This window comes from Ananas comosus, linkage group 17 (assembly GCF_001540865.1).
Source record: "Ananas comosus cultivar F153 linkage group 17, ASM154086v1, whole genome shotgun sequence".
Lineage (NCBI taxonomy): Eukaryota > Viridiplantae > Streptophyta > Magnoliopsida > Poales > Bromeliaceae > Ananas > Ananas comosus.
In genome coordinates this window covers 8,952,870-8,972,029 of record NC_033637.1, presented here as the reverse complement: position 1 = coordinate 8,972,029, position 19,160 = coordinate 8,952,870, and the positions used below count along the sequence as shown (strand labels likewise).

The window sequence follows — 19,160 nt, the reverse complement described above, 5'->3', positions numbered from 1 at the left end:
GCTCAGACTAAGAAATAGCAGTCGGCAACACAATCCTTGTCATTGAAGCTTGAATCGGCTGCGTCCCTCTAATCACCTTCCTACTCTCAACGCTTAGAGTAAGGTGTGATAACTTGGTGATACTGACTGGTTCGCTGCCACCGTCCCTCTTATAATCTTTTATTGCTGTACTGATTTCGTACCTTCATCTATTAGATTAATAACTCAAACATCTTTATCCTCTCATCCCGCCGGCGGAAAGTCTTAGCTTGCAACTGTGCCACTATCGCCTGTCTCTCCACTGCGCCGGCCAACAAGGCCAACAACTCCTACACTCTCTCGGACCTCACCAAGTCCAAAGGATGTGGGTGTCTCCGACTCGGCTGCCTCGGCTGTCGTGGAGCAAATCACAAATCTCCCATAGGAAAACCTCGCCTTTCACAATGACCACATTAGGACGTAACTCAAGCATAACCCTACTCAACACAAGACAAACTCCAATCATGTGAAAGTAGGTAAAGCGTGTGCAACGACCTGATCCGCTAGCAATAATAACTCATTGGGGGGCCAAACCACCAGCCCAAAATTCTTAACCCCGGTTATTATTACTAGCGTAAGACTCATATATTCTAAGCAGAATCATTTTTCCATCCAATATTGGACTATTGGGGCATTACAAACACCCCCTATTTAGACCCTGACATCTTCATCGGATCCAAACCAAATCACAGATGCAGACCAGAATTACTAGGCGACGTGAGATTCTAGAGGTGGGTCCTATGGGTTCAAGAGGTCACTTTGCCCCGCATACCACTTAGCTCTCACACTTTCGGCTGGTATTCGGCTCTGATACCAATTGTGATGATCCGACCTGCCAGCAATAATAACTCGTTGGGAGACCAAACCACCGGCCCAAAATGCTTACCCCAGTTATTATTATCAGCATGTAAGCCTCATATATTATAAGAAGAATCTTTTTTCCATCTGATGTGGGACTATTGGGGCGTTACAGCGTGTTTCAACCATTTTTCGAGGTCACATTGTCAATTGTCGACCTGACTATCCAAGGAAATTAAAGATACAACCACTTCGATCGAAGTCCAATACCGCATTAGAGACATCAACAAGACCCAATCACATTACTTTCACCATTAATAATATAAGATCCTGTCACTCACAATCTTAGTCCTTATAGTCTAGTTCCAGTCTAAGATTTGCTAGATCCATCTAAGACTCAACCTACGCTCTGCTACCACTCTAATCTATCATGCCCCAAGTTCATAGGGAATCACCCTCAGTAACATGCCCAGATTCGTCGCGTGTCTAAAGCTCCCTTTCACACATGAAGTGGCAATCTAGTACAATCAACTCATATAACTAAATAAAAGATTTATACAAGTTGGAGTATCAAAGCATAGAGATACTATCCTATAACAACTATTAATCCAAAAGAACTATTACAAGTTTAGTCCAAAATAAAACTTCCCAAAATACCAACATTCTACAAAGGGTCCATCTCTAGATGCACCAAATAGAAGGGTAGAGAACCGGCTATTTCGCAACTCCCTTGCCTCGATCACACATGGAGGACGAGGAAAACTCAGCAAAAGAAACCAACAAAGGACTACATAAAATAGTTTTCAATGGGTACATAAATTATACAGGCAGATATTGAATTAAAGTATCCAATTATTTATAACTAGAATTAAAATTTTGTATAAACAATAATATTTTACCTTAAAAATATTATGTACATTTTCTCAAGCACACAAATAATGGTAAAGTAGGCAATGGCGGGCGCATGCTGTTATTTGGTCACTTGGGAGGGCTTCGAACTATTAGATGTATGCCCTAGAAGCCAACCAGACCGACACATGTATTCTTTCTAGGACATAAATTTATATTTGACTTTAAAATATTATGAATAAATTTGGATTCTTATTTCCATTCATGTTATGTAAGTGTCCATGAATCGTCCAAGAAATTAATAAGATGATGACATATATTCTCAAGAGTTGAGAATTTGAAACGTGTCATTGGTGGTTAATTCCTAAATGCTCTCGATCAATGGATCATCACGGGTATGGTGATTGATCCGGTGAGATTGGTGCATAGGTCGCTTCCCTTTTTGGATAGATGAGTCTCGAGTCGACAGTGTGGAAACACTGAAGCGAATATGCAAGTGGTTGTTATAGAACAAGGGTACCCAACATGACCAACGCAAGAAGTCACTTAGATGTCTACTCACTCGTCAGTGACTTACTCAATGTTGCAGTAGTGTGACTGGTTCTTTGACCTGCGATGCCTCGGCTATTCACAATGATGTTACTGTAGTTTGACTATACATACACTTGGTCCCTAGCCATTCGGGCCCTTGCGGTGCATGTTGGCTGCAGTAGGTTTATTGTAGAAATAGAGTGCGCACTTAGATGGATCTATCTTCCTTGGTAGATAGGGGCGTTAGTCCTATGTGATTTATGAGACCGAGTTTAGACCTTAGCCAAGGCAGAGTTAATAGCGAAAAAGGATTTCTAATATTAGAAACTTGAATCGAATAAATTTAACATATGACAAACAATGGGGTTTGACGAGTTATTTCATGACCTCCGTCTAGTTGGGACTCATGAAAGAAGAACTGTATCACATGGTAACTGCACCAAAAAATTCATTATTCCATTCTACTGGAATGCCACTATATGCTGCTAGGCGTCACTGGTGGATTGTGAGACTCATGAGAATTATCTAGATGATTGATAATTCTCAATGGACTGAGTTGGAATTGTTCTGATCCATTGAAAGGAGTTTCAATGATATTGTTAATAGTGATAAAAATATATCTCACTATCAGATAGAATAGAACCTATGGGGTCACACACATAAGAGGTTGTGATTGATCGGATAGCTAGATTGCGATTTTTGAATCGTCGAAGGACCTAATTGTCAATATGTTGATAATTGGACTAATTTGTAATTATTACAAATTAGTGGTATTAAAGTGTAAATGTGACAAGAGAGGATTTACTAATAGTTACTAAATTATGAGAGAATTTATGTGCAAATATTGCATTATTAATTTGTTATGATCAAATTAAGATAAAATTCAAGTCGAATCAAATTAGGATTTGATCGATCTAACCAATTAAGAAAAAGATAAATTTAAATCTAGATTTGTACTTATCCTTAATGGTCATTATATTATTAAAAAGATGATTATATCCCTATAAATAATATACGAAGTTTTTAGAAAAATATGGTCATCATCTCTCTTCTCCTCTCTCTTTCATTTTCTAGCAAAAAAGACGTCCTTTGCAAAGAAGCTAGCACCTCGGTGAGCACATCGATCAAATCACCAACCTTGTGTGGATAGCTATAGAGGCCGAACGCGTGTGCGGCTTCAATAGAACCTAATTCTACGATCATCAAATTGAGGTGATGATCTACCCGCGCAAAAGGTAAAAATTAGATATTGTTCCTCTTCTTTAATCTTAAAGAACATGAGCGATCCTAATTGCGTGGTTTTGAGATTGGATCTCGAGAGTTTTCAAAATCAAATTTGTTTGATTTTCTTAACTCTGCGTTTTTACCGTATGCAATTTTCTAAGACGAACTTGGCCACTTAGGGTGAGAGACAGAGAAAAGGGGGAAGAGAGAGAAATAGATTACGGATTTAGGGCCCTGCAAAAGAAAGAGATGAAGAGAGTGTAAATTTAATAAAATTTTGCCCTTTTGTTGACATATTGGGTTTGTTTTTATGGGCCATCAATATTGGCATAATTTTAACTAAACTTAGGTTACTCACCCAGCCTACATATAATTAAAATATATTATATTTATATATATTTGTACTCATAAGTTTTCAGTCATTTGATGAAAGGATGTGCGATTATGATGATATTGGTCCTCGGTTACGATGATAGTGGTCTCCTAGGGATGAGTGAGTGGTTGGTTGAATAGTATGATCTAACAGGTGGAAATGGTCAAAAAGATAGATCTAACGGCTAAAAACTTATGAGTACAAAATGGTACATACTCATAAGAGTATAGTAATGAGACTCTCTCTCTCTCTCTCTCTCTCTATATATATATATAGAGAGAGAGAGAGAGAGGGAGAGAGAGAGCTAGGCTAGTATACTATTGGTAGCACGGAGGTCTCCGTGCTACCAAGTTGTTTTCAATGATGCCGTTTCCAAATTGACGATTGGCTCCATTAGACTTGATCTACACTATTGAAAGTATTTGGAAACTAAATTTCATAATTTTTAGGTATCATTTACCTATCAAACGAGTAGTCTAAAAATAAACGGCTGAAAATAAAAATCTTATAAAAAATGATGATAGAAAACTTAAATTTAAGATCAGAAATACTGATCTTACTCTAAATAGTAAAAAAGAATTTCTATATAAATTTCATCTGATTCGAATTGTTTTACACCGTTAAATTTACAAATGCATCATATCTACCATTAAAATTGTCAATTTTGAAACCTTTTGATCACTAGCCAAATGATGTCGAAAAATTATGAAATTTAGTTTCCATATATTTTTAATAGTGTAAATCAAATCTAACGAAGTCGATCGTTGATTTGGAAGCGGCATCATTGAAAACAATTTGGTAGCACGGAGGCCTCCGTGCTACCGATAGTATACCAGCCAAGTTCTCTCTCTCTCTCTCTCTCTCTCTCTCTCTCTATATATATATATATATATATAATTATATATATGGTTAATTTCATATAATTTCCTATAAATATAGTGACTGACAAATAAAATCCTACAAAATTCAACTTTCATATATCGTCCCTGCGAAACCCTTATATTTTCAAATATGTCCCTTTGGTTTGTTACCGTTAGAGAACTTTTTATATTTTCAATTTTGTCATCACAAATATGTCCCTCCAAAAGCCATAACACTATAATTTAAGAAAGATAAAAATATCAAAAACTAACCATGATTAAGCAATTAACCTGTAGTTAACTAAATTTTTCTAACGGATTCTAACGACATGTTTATATTTGAAAACATTTGGACTTTTGTAGAGACAATTTATGAAAATTAAATTTTGTAGGGATATATTTGTCATTCACTATATATTTAGTTTCCAAATACTTTCAATAGTGTAGATCATGACTAACGGAGCCGATCGTCGATTTGGAAGCCGCATCATTGAAAACAACTTGGTAGCACGGAGGCCTCCGTGCTACCGATAGTATACTAGCCTAGCTCTCTCTCTCTCTCTCTCTCTCTCTCTCTTTCGCTAGAGAGAGAGTCCGGCTATGGTACTTGTAAAAGTTCCATGCACTTAGTACTTGTAAATTTTTAACCGTTAGATTTACGTCTTTGATCATTTTCAATCGTTAGATTACACTATTCAACCAACCACTCACTCAACCCTAGGGGCCCACATCATCCTAACCGCACATCCCTTAATCTAATGGCCAAAAATCTACAAGCACTAATAACTTGGTACTTTTAAAAGCATATGAGTTCAATTATATATATATATATATATATATATATATATATATATATATATATATATATATATTGTGTAATGACCAAGATTTTACAGTGCAAGTAAATCTCCTCTGTTGATAATGTTTAATGTGTGTAATTTAATTACATAAGCACAGCTGGCAAGTTTCAGGAGAACTGAGCTAAAAGAAGAAGATACGCGATTTTTAGTTTTCACTAATGAATATAACCTCCGGTTTTCCGGAGAACCACGGAGTAGATTTGGCTTCTGGTGCGTATCGACTCCGTTCATATCAGGCCAATAGCTCGTTTCGACCGGTTCAGCTGTTCTGGAACTAGTGGCGCTGATGGATTTTGAGTTTGATGCACGGATTTCGAAAAATCCAAAAATACATGTTTTTATATGTATTTGTGTGCGTGTTTCTTTCATATGAAGAAGGTTGGATTTGTTGTGAATCCCGTGTCGATCGAGATGAATCGAAAAGTAGCTTTGTTGTCTCGAGGTGCGATCGCACTGGTACAATCCGTCCGCAAATCTGACAGACGGATCTGCGAGATCGCGCGTTGATCGAGGAGAGGTCGTTGATGGCAAACGGTAATTTCGCAAAGTTGCGACATTTTAATGTCCCGTTTCGCGTGAAATCGCAGCGTGGAGGGTTTTATGCACGTTTTATTCGTGCGGTAGAGGACTAGGATTAAAGGTTGAGTCTTGAGGACTTTTCGGCAAATTTACACTTACATTATAGTTTGAGTAAAGGATTTTTTTGTCTTGAAACCCCCTAACCCAGGTCGTTCCTGCTAGCCCTAGTCCACCAACCGCCTCAGCCATCTCCTGCCTCTCCCGTGCGCATCGCTCCGGCCGCCGGCGGAGCTCCTCCGGCGCCGGAAATCCCTGCATCCATCTCTCTCTCTCTCGTCCCTTTTGGCCAACCCCTTCACCGCATTGTGGTTTGCGACCCTGGTAGCCACCTAGCTCGAGCACCTTTGTCCCCTGGCCGTGGCCCAGCCTTCGGCGACTCCCCTCGTCGCCGCCGTCGTCCCTGCGCGCCGCCGCCGCCGCCCAGACAGGCTGCGGCCAGATCTGGCCCAGGAGCTTTAGCTCCCTGCTAGCACTGCCGCCGCCACCTTGGGACGGCCGAGTCACCCTTCCTCGGAGCCCCGGCGACCTCCGCCGCCGGCCCCACCGTCAGCGCACGCCGCCGGAGCCGCCCAAGCTCTCTGCGGCCACCTGCATGCACCCAGGCCGAGCTTGGGTCATCTTTGCATCCGCGCGCCGCCACCGCTCCCTATCGGCCGCGCCGCCCTCTGGCGACCTCCGGCGACCTCGCGCGCGCCTCCCCGCTGTCCCCGCACGCCGCCGGCCGCCACCCGAGCTCTCTGCGGGAGTCCCGAGCGCGTGCGGGCCCTGCTTGGACCAGTACGGCCTTCGAGGGCCGCCGCCGCCCACCGTGGGGAGCACCTCCTCCTCCTCGACCTCCGCCGACGTACCGTCGCCGCCCCGACCTCCTCCGACCGCCGCCACGCCGCCGGGAAGCATTGAACCCGAGAGCAAGAGATCGAGTTGATCTCCTCCGCCGCGCAACTGGCTGCCTCCCGCCGCCGGCCAGCAGGTGCCCCGGACTCCACCGACCGGCCGCACCCTCCCCTGGCCGGGCCGCCCGCCGTCCAGCCACCAGCGGCCAACCCTAGCTCTCCCCTGGCCGGTAAGCTTGTTTTCAGCCTTTCTGCGCAGTGTTTCCTGTTCTACTCACTGTTCCGGCAACCTGAGGCTGTTCTGATGCCTCCGGAGGTGAGCACGGTGATCGTCAGTCAGTCCTGATCACAGTGCTCACCTCACTTAGGGTCAACAAGCCCCTGGTTAGCGAGATAAGCATGCTTTTCCTACTGTGCGTGCTGTTTCACTAATTTTGCGTCGCCCGTGCACGTGCCACAGTCGCCGGCAGTGCTCCGAAAGGTGAGCACGGCCTCCGGCACGCTGAGACCAGTCAGCGGGAGTCTCGTCTTGGCTGTTTGACCTCTGGTTTACGTTGTCGGACCATAAAAGCGCCGAAATCGCATGAAATAATGCGATTTCAGGTATTCAGAAGGGCTTTTATACATTTTGGTTCGTCGTAGCTGCTGTTGGCAGCAAGTGTTGGTTGAGGATAACCTCTGGACTAATTGTCCAAGGCCCCAGACCCTTGCGAAGATCGGAAATGCATTTCCGGTGCGTTTTTCGGCGAAATCCGCCGACGGAACGCGGGTTCGGTTCGGAATTATTCCGACGGTGCTTCGTGAGCTTTTGCGTAGTCGCTGAGCCTTGTTGGCTAGTCAATTGCGTCATTTCGTGAGTTCGGAAATGACGGGTGAGCGACGGTGGGTTCTGGTGTCTCCGGGAACCCGAATCGAAACGATTATCCGACGATAATTGTTTCGACACGAGGAGTTGTGTTCACTGCCATGATGCACGATTATTTATGTTTAGTGGCAGCAAGTGACTCGTAGCTCCAGTCGGTATGTTCTGGGACAGTTCGTGGCTCCCGGCGGAGTCCCCGTGCGATTACGGGACTTCTGGCGTATTACGGCGATCGGTTTGGGAAACCGACCTCCATGGGTTTGCTTGTAGGTTGCGGATTTAGTGGTTATTAGCTGTGGGTTAGACACTAACCCGGTGGACCTTCCTTAGGTCCGGTTGACGTCCTTTTGCAGTCAGGAGACCGGCGCAGCATTTGTACAGGTGGGTACTTCGATCCGACGTCGGTACAGTGGTGCACGCTTGGTGATGGTTTCTTACCCTTACTCTTCTGTTGTTACTATCCATAGTATGTTGAGCCTTGCACCCTTGTTTATTCGTTAAACACTACTCGCTGTTTGTATGCNAGAGAGATGTGATTGACTGGTTATTACTGATGTGATGTAAATATTATATAGTAGACTTCCTCCTATCAAAGAATGCTACTGAAAAAAAAAATTATATTAAGAGGTGGTTTGATTCAAGGCTTGTAATGTTTTTTCTTTTGATGTTACTAGCTTGTCATGATACTTGAATTGAGAGATTGTATCTTAAACTAGTTTATTCATCTTAATGTACTATTAATAATTTCTCTCAAATATGAAAAAAAAGAATTCCTACTATGGTATGATTATCTAGTATTCCAACTATCTAGAAATCTATAATGATTTCACTATCCAACTACTCAACTTTTTAAAGTTTTGATTTAACTATCCAATTTTTTAACTTGTTTAATTTGGGCGGCCAACGCTGCTCTGACTTCAAAATTTGAATCCGTCATCTATCTCCAGATTTAGCAATTATAAATTTATTAAAAAAGTAACTTAAAATTTGAAATTAAAGTGCTATATACTGACTCAAATCAAACAAATTGAGAGGTTGGATAGTAAGGTCAAATTTTTGAAAGGTCGGATATCGGATCAAAATTGTTCATAGTTCATATAAGTTGTATATATTTTAACCAAAATTTTATAAAAAATAATTTAACCACATGCAAATTTTATTTTATTTTATTTTTCTTCTAATTTCCAATTAAAATGATTGATGCCACTATGCCACCACATATATTAAAGTAGTACAAAAATTGCGAGTGTATGTCGCACTAAATTTTATTTATAGTTCTACAGTCTGAAGTTAGAATATTATTTCTAACCTTGCGCTGAATTGCACGTCCAGAATGAAAAGTAAAAAACAGAAGCTGGAAGACATATAGCTGCATATGCAGTGCCTTTCCCATTCCAAGTTAGCTTCTACTATTTTTAGCTCGGCTGTACCAGAAAACTGAAATGAAATTTTAAACATCTGACGCAAAAACTCTAGTTTGAAGTATTTTGGTTTTAAATTATTTGGCCAAATAATCTAACCAGAGTTTAAAAAAGAATTTAGTACTGGTTAGATTATTTAAAACTTAGTTTAAAATTTGGCCAAATAATTTAAAACTCTGGTTTGAAGTGAAAAACTCTGGCTAGATTATTTGGCCAATTATAAATTTATAATGCGTTAAAAAAAAAATAGTCCAATAAAATGCTTCTTCTTAAAAACCTATTCACACAATACAAACCCCTATATAATGACCAAAAAGTAGATTCTCACTATCTCTTGGACTAAGATAAAATATCAACTAGATACATATCTGGTAAGCAAAAGCATCCCAATATCATGCCAGGACCAGGAAGGTTATAAAACATCTAATGCGGTAACAGTTAGAAGTTATTTAGGAGAGTAGCCATTATTATTCTGATGACAACGTTATTAGCAATAGCTACATTAAGACGCCCTACAGCCTCCAGTTTTTAACAACTCCACCGGAACAACATTAATTCTACAGAACCTCCGGTACGAACGAACAAAAGACGGTAGTTTTTAGTACTTTTACGAGGCTGTTTGGTCCGACGCACTTGCAACTACATTTTAATTTAATTTTGCAAATCTGTAATTAAATTGTATTTGATTTGATATATTTAAATTCAATTGCTACAACCAGAAGTACTAAGGGGCCATTTCGTTAGATGTAATTATAAATGCAGTATAGTTAGAGATACATGCAGTTGAAAAATACAGTAGTTACAACTATATGAATCCTGTTTAGTTGGATATAGTAGAAAGCACTACAAGTATAAATAATTCGTTTGGTTGTATGAAGTTGAGAAATAATTTTTAAAATTTTATCATTTTATATATATAATTGTGAGATTACCTCCAAATTAAAAAAAATAATTTTTGTTTAAAAAATATTGAGGAGGTAAGTATAGCTTTTATTTAAAGTTACTCTCTCCAACTGCTACAACTGGAACTGCGGCCAATTTGGGTGTAGTTCAAACCACTGCAGTTGGGCCTCTTCCTATAGTTCCTACTGTAGCAGTTTGAGTTAAATACATTAAACCAAACACCGTATTTATATTTACATGTAGTTACAACTGTAGTGTAGTTGTGACTACATGCAACCAAACGGCCCCTAAAAGAAGCTGCGCTGCAACAGCCAGAGATTGCAACTTTAACTATATGAAAGTTTATTCACCTATTACATTTTAAATAGAAATCTACTCCTTTTTCTACATTATGGATAATCTTACCATCCCATTTATAAAGTAATAACCGTTTTCAACTAAATTAATAAAACAAATTATTTATAGTTGGTGCACTTGTACCGCATCCAATCAAACAAGATATATATAATTATAGCCGTTGTATTTTCAATGTATGCACTTCTATCTATATTATATTTACAATCATATTTAACCAAACACCCCTAAAATAGCATCCTGCATTAAGGGCGTATTTGTTCCACCGAAAGTGGATAAGAATGAAGTGATCTCGGTTGTAAATGCCCAATTTTGTTGCTTGTTTCACCTTAATATAAATTCAGTTGGAACTCAAAACCTCCAAAGTACCATAATTGAGTTCAAACCACCCTGCGCCGAAGCTAATTACGAGAAAAAATGAGGAAATAAATTAATCAAGTATTTAATTGGGAAATTTCTTTTTGCCGATAATTACCTATATATCCCTCGAAACTTCAAAAATATCTAATTTATCCCTATTTTTTTTTTGTTTTCAATATACACCTCATATGTTCATCCGTTATTCAAAAATATCCATGCAACTACCACCTGTTAAGTTATTTTGGGTTAAACATGAATTAAATGTTTACCATAGTTTAAAAAAAAATCAAACTACCTCTTTGGTCCTTATCTTAAGGTCAAAGAAGAAAAGTTGATGATATTGATAGAAGGGTATATTTAAAAAGACCAAAAATCAAAATACACAATAAACAAAAGTTGGTGATGGGCATATTAGAAAGGACAAAATAGTAGTTTTACAGAGATAACGACTGTTAATTGCTAATAGTTCACTAACATAATTTAATCTTAGGGGTATATTTGAAATAATTTGGAACGTAAACAGGGTATTTTTAATGTATATTAGCCTTCTAATAGAGATAAATTCGAAAGTCGAGAACTTTTCAGAGGTATATAAGCAATTTGCCCCTAATATTAATATATGGGGATTCAAATAAATTTTTGTAAAGCAAACACAGGAAGTAGGAAATTTCAACTTTTATCCCATTGATTTTCTGCCAAATAAACAGCAGAGGAGAAAAAATTTTCACTTAAACTCTAGTCCAATTAAAAATCTAATTTTGCCGGAATTTCACGTTTTGTGAGCAAACAAATTAACAGGGGCAGTAAGGCGAAGTCTTAGCAACTCAATGTCGGCTAAAATGGCCCTGATTTTCTCGAAATGCAATTTGACCAAGCCAAAACTTCGCCAACATACGTGATTGAAAATAATGCATGCTTCTGATTCCACACGCTATTATTGTTGACATTAATTAATGGACAAACTGGCCGGACAGGAAGGAATACTCTTGACTTGATATGTTTGTTCTGCCGGCTTCAGTAGATTTCAGCCGGCAAATTAATTTGATGCCGCCCGTGCTTAATTTCCACAGTCTGGCTTCGAACCTGAGATCTTGATTTTCGGTTCAAGTTTCTTATCAAATATTGTCGGCCGAATCAGTTTGCTGGATTTTCTTTTTTAATTCTAATTTACATGTCTCAATCGAGAAATTAATTAAGTCTTTTACGTAACAATTGTTTTATGTAGGAATAATGATATTCAACTTACACATGTATACGTACGTACTATCATTTTGTATAAAAGCATATGAACATTCCTTTTCTTTCTCTTTTGCATTATCTAATTTAAAGCTGTCTTGTATTTAATTTTACTGTTTTAATTAATGGCACTTTGTTCTCCAAGGATTTTTGTTTTAATTCGTTGCACAATCTATTACATTGGAGATTAAAATAGTTTATCTTATGAATTTACACTTTATTATTCTGTGTATTATGAAATTTAATATTTCTTCTTCTAATTTTTAATGGCAGATTTGCTGAATACAAATTGGAATGAAAAAAAAAAAAAAGCTCTATTTTGGTGTCTTAAATCATAGAACAGCAAGTCACATGGATTATTTTTTTCACCAACAGTCAATCAAAAGTCTCCATATATTACTCAAAAGAATAACAAAAATATTCTTTTAAATATTATTTTAATATGAAGTTACTGTATTGTTCTTAATTTGATTCCTTGCTATTTCAAAGGTCTCCATGTTGTTCGAAATTATAAGACCAAAAATTTTAAATTATTATATTACTATTGATTAGATTTTTTGCTATTTACCTGTCACAATGAGTTTAGTTTGTTACCATATATATATATATGTTGCGTGCCGAACGACCCGACTCTTGACCTGGTCAACAATTCTCCTCGGGAGCGCGTCGGGATGCGGAACGGCTGCGGATAGTGACCCTCGAAGTTTGCGCCCTTCGATAGATCAGGCGATTCGGCTGACGAGGGATCGAGCCAGCCGGGTTCGAAAATCACTACTATAGAATCGGTTTGGCCCACAGAGGATCAAACGATTAGGCCGATGAGGGATCGAATCAGCCGGGTTCGAAAACCTCCGCAGTAAATTCGCTTTGGCAGGATGAGCCGAATGGAGAGAGTACATAGTAACTGGTCGGCTGAATGAGCCGAGATCGAATCAGCCGGATTCGAAAGCTCTTTTCACTCTTCGGTTCGGCTGGATGAACCGAACATGTGGGGAAAGTCGGAAATTACGCCGGGAGATGAGCCGAATGGCTAGCACAATACAAAATTTGGTCGGCCTGAATAGCCGAACGTGACTTTCTATTGAATAGAAGATGAAAAAGTACAAGAACAGGGGAGTGATGCCCGTGGGGCAGACAGACTCCGAGTATATTCTACAAGGGAGTGATGCTCATGGGGCAGACAAACTCCAAGTATATTCTATAAGGGAGTGATGCCCATGGGGCAGACAGACTCCAAAGATCTAAGTTACAGGGACTACTCCTAGGGAAAGCAGTAAATACGGAAAAGAAAAAGATTACATTTAGACTACTCCTAGAAAAGCGATAAAATGTAGAGAAAATAAGGGTGGTCTTTTGTGCGCAGGGGCAAAGACCCCTATTGCAGGCTTCAAAGTTACTATTTATAGCCCATATTATTAGTTGGTTGAAAGAAGTTGGGGGAAGTGGTTGTAACCATGATCGTAAAAGTTATACTAACTTCTCATGGAAGTTACGCTAACTCCTCATAGAAGTTACGCCCCAATCTTCAACTATTCCCGCCTTTTTTTCCTTCAGGCGCCTTATTGCCGACTCCTGGTGTACCACGTGTCCTTATTGGCTCATACGTGGGATAGGTCGGCTCAATTTTGGTATCAACAATATATATATAATTGAGCTAGAATACTTTTAGAAGCACCAACCCCTTGGTGCTTCTAAGTTTCTAACCCTTAGATCTACTCATTGATTACTAATAGCCTTTGGATCAAACACTATTTCACCTACCACTACCTACTACCATCATCTCAACCTCACATCTCTCAATCCAATGACTAAAAACTCAAAAACACTACATTCATGATGCTTTTGAGAGTATTCTAGCTCAACTCATATATATATATATATATATATATATATATATATATATATATATATATATATATATATATATATATATAGTAGAGCTATTATGCTATCGGAAGAATAAGATAGTTGGTGCTTTCGATTTTTTAGCCCTTAGATCAACCCCTTGATCATTTTTAACCATTGGATTAATATTATTATCCAATGGGGACCACTAGCCCTAGGGGGACCACTCAAACCCTAAAGGGATCACTATCATCCTAACCGTACAAATTTTGATCTAAGGGTTAAAAAATCAGAAGCACCAACTCCCTTATGCTTTCGATAGTATAGTAGCTCTACACTATATATATATATATAATGGGTTGGCATGCTTTTGGAAGCACAGAGCCATCCGTGCTTCCAAGTTGTTTTCGATGTTGGGACTTTCGAATCGACGATTGGTTCTGTTAGACTTGATCTAGAGTATTTGAAGTACCTAGAAAATAAATTTTGTGATTTTTCTATATCATTTGCCTAGTGATTGAAGGGGCTCAAAATCAATAATTTTAATGGCCGTGGTGAGCCGTTTGCAAGTTTAACAGTGTAGAAATATCCAAATCATATGAAATTTTGATAGAAAATTTTTTATACCATATAAAACAAGTTCAATAACTTTGATCTAAAATTTTAATGTCATATCATCATATTTTGTAAGATTTTTATTTTCAGCCGTTGATTTTGAGCCACTTCGATCACGAGGCAAATGATATCGAAAAATCGCAAAATTTATTTTCTAGATACTTCAAATACTCTAGATCAAGTCTAATGGAGTCGATTGCCGATTCGAAAGTCCGAACATCGAAAACAATTTGGAAGCACGAAACGCTCCGTACTTTCAGAAGCATACCAGACGCACTATATATATATAGAGAGAGAGAAAGAAAAAGAGAGAGAGAGAGAGAGAGTACGTCTCCCATGCTTTCGAAAGTACGGAGGCCTCCGTACTTGTAAATTGTTTTCTATGATAGGACATCCAATTCGACAATCGGCTCCGTTAGGTATAATCTATGCTATTGGAACTATCTAGAAACCAAATTTTATAATTTTTCGACATCATTTACCAAGCAATCACAGGGTCTCAAAAATGACTATTTTAACGGCCGATGTGGTACGTTTTTAAGTTCAACGGCGTAAAAGTATCCAAATTACATGAAACTTTAATAGAAAATTCTACTTAACATCTATAGCAAGAACAAAACTTTCGATTTGAAATTTGAGTCATTTATCACTGTTTTTTATGAGATTTTTATTTTCAGCCGTTTATTTTGAGGCTACTCGTTCACTTGGCAAACGAAGTCAAAAAATTATGAAATTTGGTTTCTAGATAGTTTCAATAGGGTAGNTCTATATATATATATATAACTAGGCTGGAATACTATTAATAGCACCAAGCTATTAGTGCTATTAGCTTTTTGACCCTTGGATTGAGAAATATGCCGTTAGGATGATGTGGGCCCCCTGGGGTTGAGTGGGTGATTGGTTAAATAATATAATCTAACGAATAAAAATAATAAAAGAGTTAAACCTAACGGTAGAAAACTTGATAGCACCAAGCCCTTAGTGCTATCGATAGTATCCCAATCGGACTATATATATATATAGTTGAGCTAGAATACTTTCAAAAGCACCAAGGGGTGGTGCTTTTGAGTTTTTAACCATTGGATGGAGAGATATAAGGTTGAGATGATAGTGGTAGGTAGTGGTAGGTGGAGTAGTGTTTGATACAAGGGGTATTAGTAATCAAGGAGTAGATCTAAGGGTTAGAAACTTAGAAGTACCAAAGGGTTGGTGCTTCTAAAAGTATTCTAGCTTAATTANAGAGTCCGGCTGGGATACTATCGATAGCACGAAACATTTGGTGCTATCAAGTTTTCTTCCGTTAGATTTACCTCTTTTATCATTTTTAACCGTTCGATTATACTATTCAACTAACCACCCACTTAACTCTAGGGGGCCCACATCATCCTAACCGCACATCTTTTAATCCAAGGGCAGAAAACTTAATAGCACCATGTTATTGGTGCTATTAATATTATTCCATCCCAGTTCTCTCTCTATATATATAAAGAGAGAGAGAGAGAGAGAGTCCGGCTACTATGCTATTAATAGCACGAAGCACTTGGTGCTACCAAGTTTTCCGCCTTTAGATCTACCCTTTTGATCAGTTTCACCCGTTAGATCATACTATTCAACCAACCACCCACTCAACCCTAACTTTTTGAATGCCCGGTGGAAACCGATTTCGCTAAAGAAAAAGCCCACATCATCCTAACCACACATCTCTTAATCCAATGGCCAAACTTGGTAGCACCAATGACTTGGTGCTATTAATAGCATAGTAACCTAGTTATATATATATATATATAGTCCGGCTACTATGCTATTAATAGCACGAAGCACTTGGTGCTACCAAGTTTTCCGCCGTTAGATCTACCCTTGTGATCATTTTCATTCGTTAGATCATACTATTCAACCAACCACCGACTCAACCCTAGGGGGCCCACATCATCCTAACCGCATATCTCTTAATCCAATAGCCAAAAACTTGGTAGCATCAATGACTTGGTGCTATTAATAGTATATTAGCCTAGTTCTCTCTCTCTCTCTCTCTCTCTCTCTCTCTCTCTCTCTCTATCTATATATATATATATATATATATATATATATATATAAAATTGAGCTCCTATGCTTTTAAAAGTACCAAGTTATTGGTGCTTGTACATTTTTAGCCCTTGAATTAAGGGATGTGCGGTTAGGATGATGTGGGCCCCCTAGGGTTGAGTGGGTGGTTGGTTGAATAGTATAATTTAATGGTTAAAAATGATTAGAGATATAAATATAACGGTAAAAAATTTACAAGCAGCAAATACTTGGTGCTTTTACAAGCACCGTAGCCGGACTATATATATATATATATATATATATATATANAGCACATATATATATATATATATATATATATATATATATATATATATATATATATATATAGGCTGGAATACTATCAATAGCACCAAGCTATTGGTGCTATTAGGTTTTCGGATGTTGGATGAAAAAAAAATGTACGGTTAAGATGATGTAGGTCCCCTAAGGTTAAGTGAGTTATTGGTTTAATAGTATAATCTAACGGGTAATAATAGTGAAAGAGTTAAATCAAATGGTGGAAAACTTGATAGCACTAAACGCTTGGTACTATCGATAGTATTCCAACCGGACTATATATATATATTCGAATTTTTCGAGTCTAATTCGAGCGAGCCTAGTAATACTTAAGCTTGGCTTGAAATGAATTTCGTATTTTTTTTTAATTCAAGCTCGGCTCATTTAATTTTGAGCCGAGCTCGAGCAAGCTGAATATTGAGCCGAAAGCGAGCTGGCTTGCTCATTTGCCAGCCCTACACAGTGGGGCAAACTGAACTTTTTTTTTTTTGTTAAATATGACATAATTCTATTTAACGACAAATTTTAATAATAAAATAAAAACTAGAGTATAGTGCAATGTTTGTAAAGAATATAAAAGTGTGGCTACACAAGACACTAGTTGAAGCCTTCATCCAATGTTTTGGTATAAATAAACGGGTAGCACCAAACAATATATTTGATTATTGTTTTTTTTTTTTTTGAGAGATAGGTAGCACGCTACCCGCTTCGTTTATTTCATTTAAAAATAAATTAGCTAAAAATATGAATCAACTAGGATTCGAACTTGGGTCTCGAATATCAACCACCAAGTCTTTTGCCATTTAGCTAGAAATATTTGATTATTGTTTTTTTTTTTTTGAGAGAAAGGTAGCACGCTATTCGCTTCGTTTATTTCATTTAAAAATAAATTAGCTAAAAATATGAATCAACTAGGATTCGAACTTGGGTCTCGAATATCAACCACCAAGTCTTTTGCCATTTAGCTAGAAATATTTGATTATTGTTTGTTAGAAATTTTTTATGTATTTGGCACAAAAAAAAAAGAGAAAAAAACTATTTGACTACGGACGTGTACATTTACACGCACGGATTCGAGAATTGATAATGATATAATTTTAGTAAAAATAAAATAAATAAATTATTAAGAGCCATAATAGGAAATCTATGCGTATAAAACTTTAAATTCTATAATAGAGCGTATTGACTTAGAAATTGGGAATTGTTGCTTGGATGACTTAGATTACTTCTAAGCGAAAAAGAAATTGGAAATTAAAGGATGACTTGTTTTCAGGTTTGCCTCTCGCGCCGTCCATCGCCAGATAGCCGGTCGCCTGCACGAATCTCAAAGTAACGTTAACCGAGTTTGACTTTTTTTTTTTTTTTTTGGGGTCTAATTAGACGGAAGAATCCTCAGGACGTACGGCGAAGAAAGTTGAGCGACAAGTCTAATGCGGAGAGGAGAAAAGGTCTTTTTTTAAAAAAAAAAAAAAGAAAAAAAAAAAAGAAACAATGGGGGGAGAAAGGGAGCGATCGAAATGTTACCTTAGGCGAGGGACGTCTACTCGACCTGATCTCCATCGTCGGGTTGCCGGACGGTGGCGGCAGCCGCGGCGACCCGCCTCTGTACGCGGCGGGGATACGGAGATGGCCGCCGTCGTCGTGGTGGTGGCGGGGCCTCGTCGTTCTTTGTGCCAGCCGGAGGAGAGCGTGCGCCTCCTTCGCCCTCGGGTGCGCCGGCGAGGAGGGAGCCGAGTAGCCGCCGCCGCCGACCGTCTGCCGCCCGTAGTTGGGGCTCCCCGCCCGCCTCCGCTGATCCATCCCAGACGGCGCCGCTTCGACCGTCGGATTTCGACCGGGGCGTCCCAGCAGTCGAGCAATAGCGAGCGAAAAAGGGCCCGGATGAAACGAAAACGACACACGAGGAAATGGGGAGTCTGCCGTCCGCGTCTGGGGCTTCGGCCTAAGCACTAGTAGTAGGGATAGCGGTTGCCTTTTATAATTTGAAAATTGCTGTCGGTGCATTTTTTTCTATAATTATGTAAATCTTACGCCTAACATTTGAAAACTCACAAAATAATTTTAAAATAGGTTAATTGTACTGGTACTTTCTGAATTTTTATTGAAATTTTATTTTAGCTTCCAAACTTCTAAAATATATACTTACCATTATAAACTCTAATATTTTGTTCATGTTACCTCTTTCGTCAGTTTATTATGAAACGTCGTTAACCAAAAACTTATGAAAGGAATAATATAAATAAAATATTATAGTTTAAGATATTAGATTTTTATTTTA

At 38.5% G+C, this 19,160-nt stretch overlaps 1 protein-coding gene across 2 annotated transcripts; it reads right to left on the bottom strand.

Annotated features, from left to right (window-relative positions):
- LOC109722739 lies at nt 1,485-18,960 on the bottom strand. 2 transcript variants are annotated; one of them, XM_020250858.1, is made up of 2 exons: nt 18,407-18,960; nt 1,485-1,545 (listed from the first exon to the last, which is right to left on the bottom strand). In XM_020250858.1, exons 1-2 carry the CDS (start codon nt 18,884-18,886, stop codon nt 1,531-1,533), a joined length of 495 nt encoding a protein of 164 aa, XP_020106447.1. In that variant the 5' UTR covers nt 18,887-18,960; the 3' UTR covers nt 1,485-1,530. The 2 variants fall into 2 exon arrangements, with proteins under 2 accessions (XP_020106447.1, XP_020106446.1); XM_020250857.1 differs by lacking the exon at nt 1,485-1,545 and adding an exon at nt 17,960-18,195.

Excerpts from the sequence above, each read along its gene's own strand:
- LOC109722739 (XM_020250857.1), bottom strand. The coding sequence starts at position 18,886 with ATGCACCGACAGCAATTTTCAAATTATAAAAGGCAACCGCTATCCCTA. Across the intron at positions 18,196-18,406 it reads GTAGACGTCCCTCGCCTAAG|GCGACCGGCTATCTGGCGAT; the intron begins GTAACATTTCGA and ends AGATTCGTGCAG.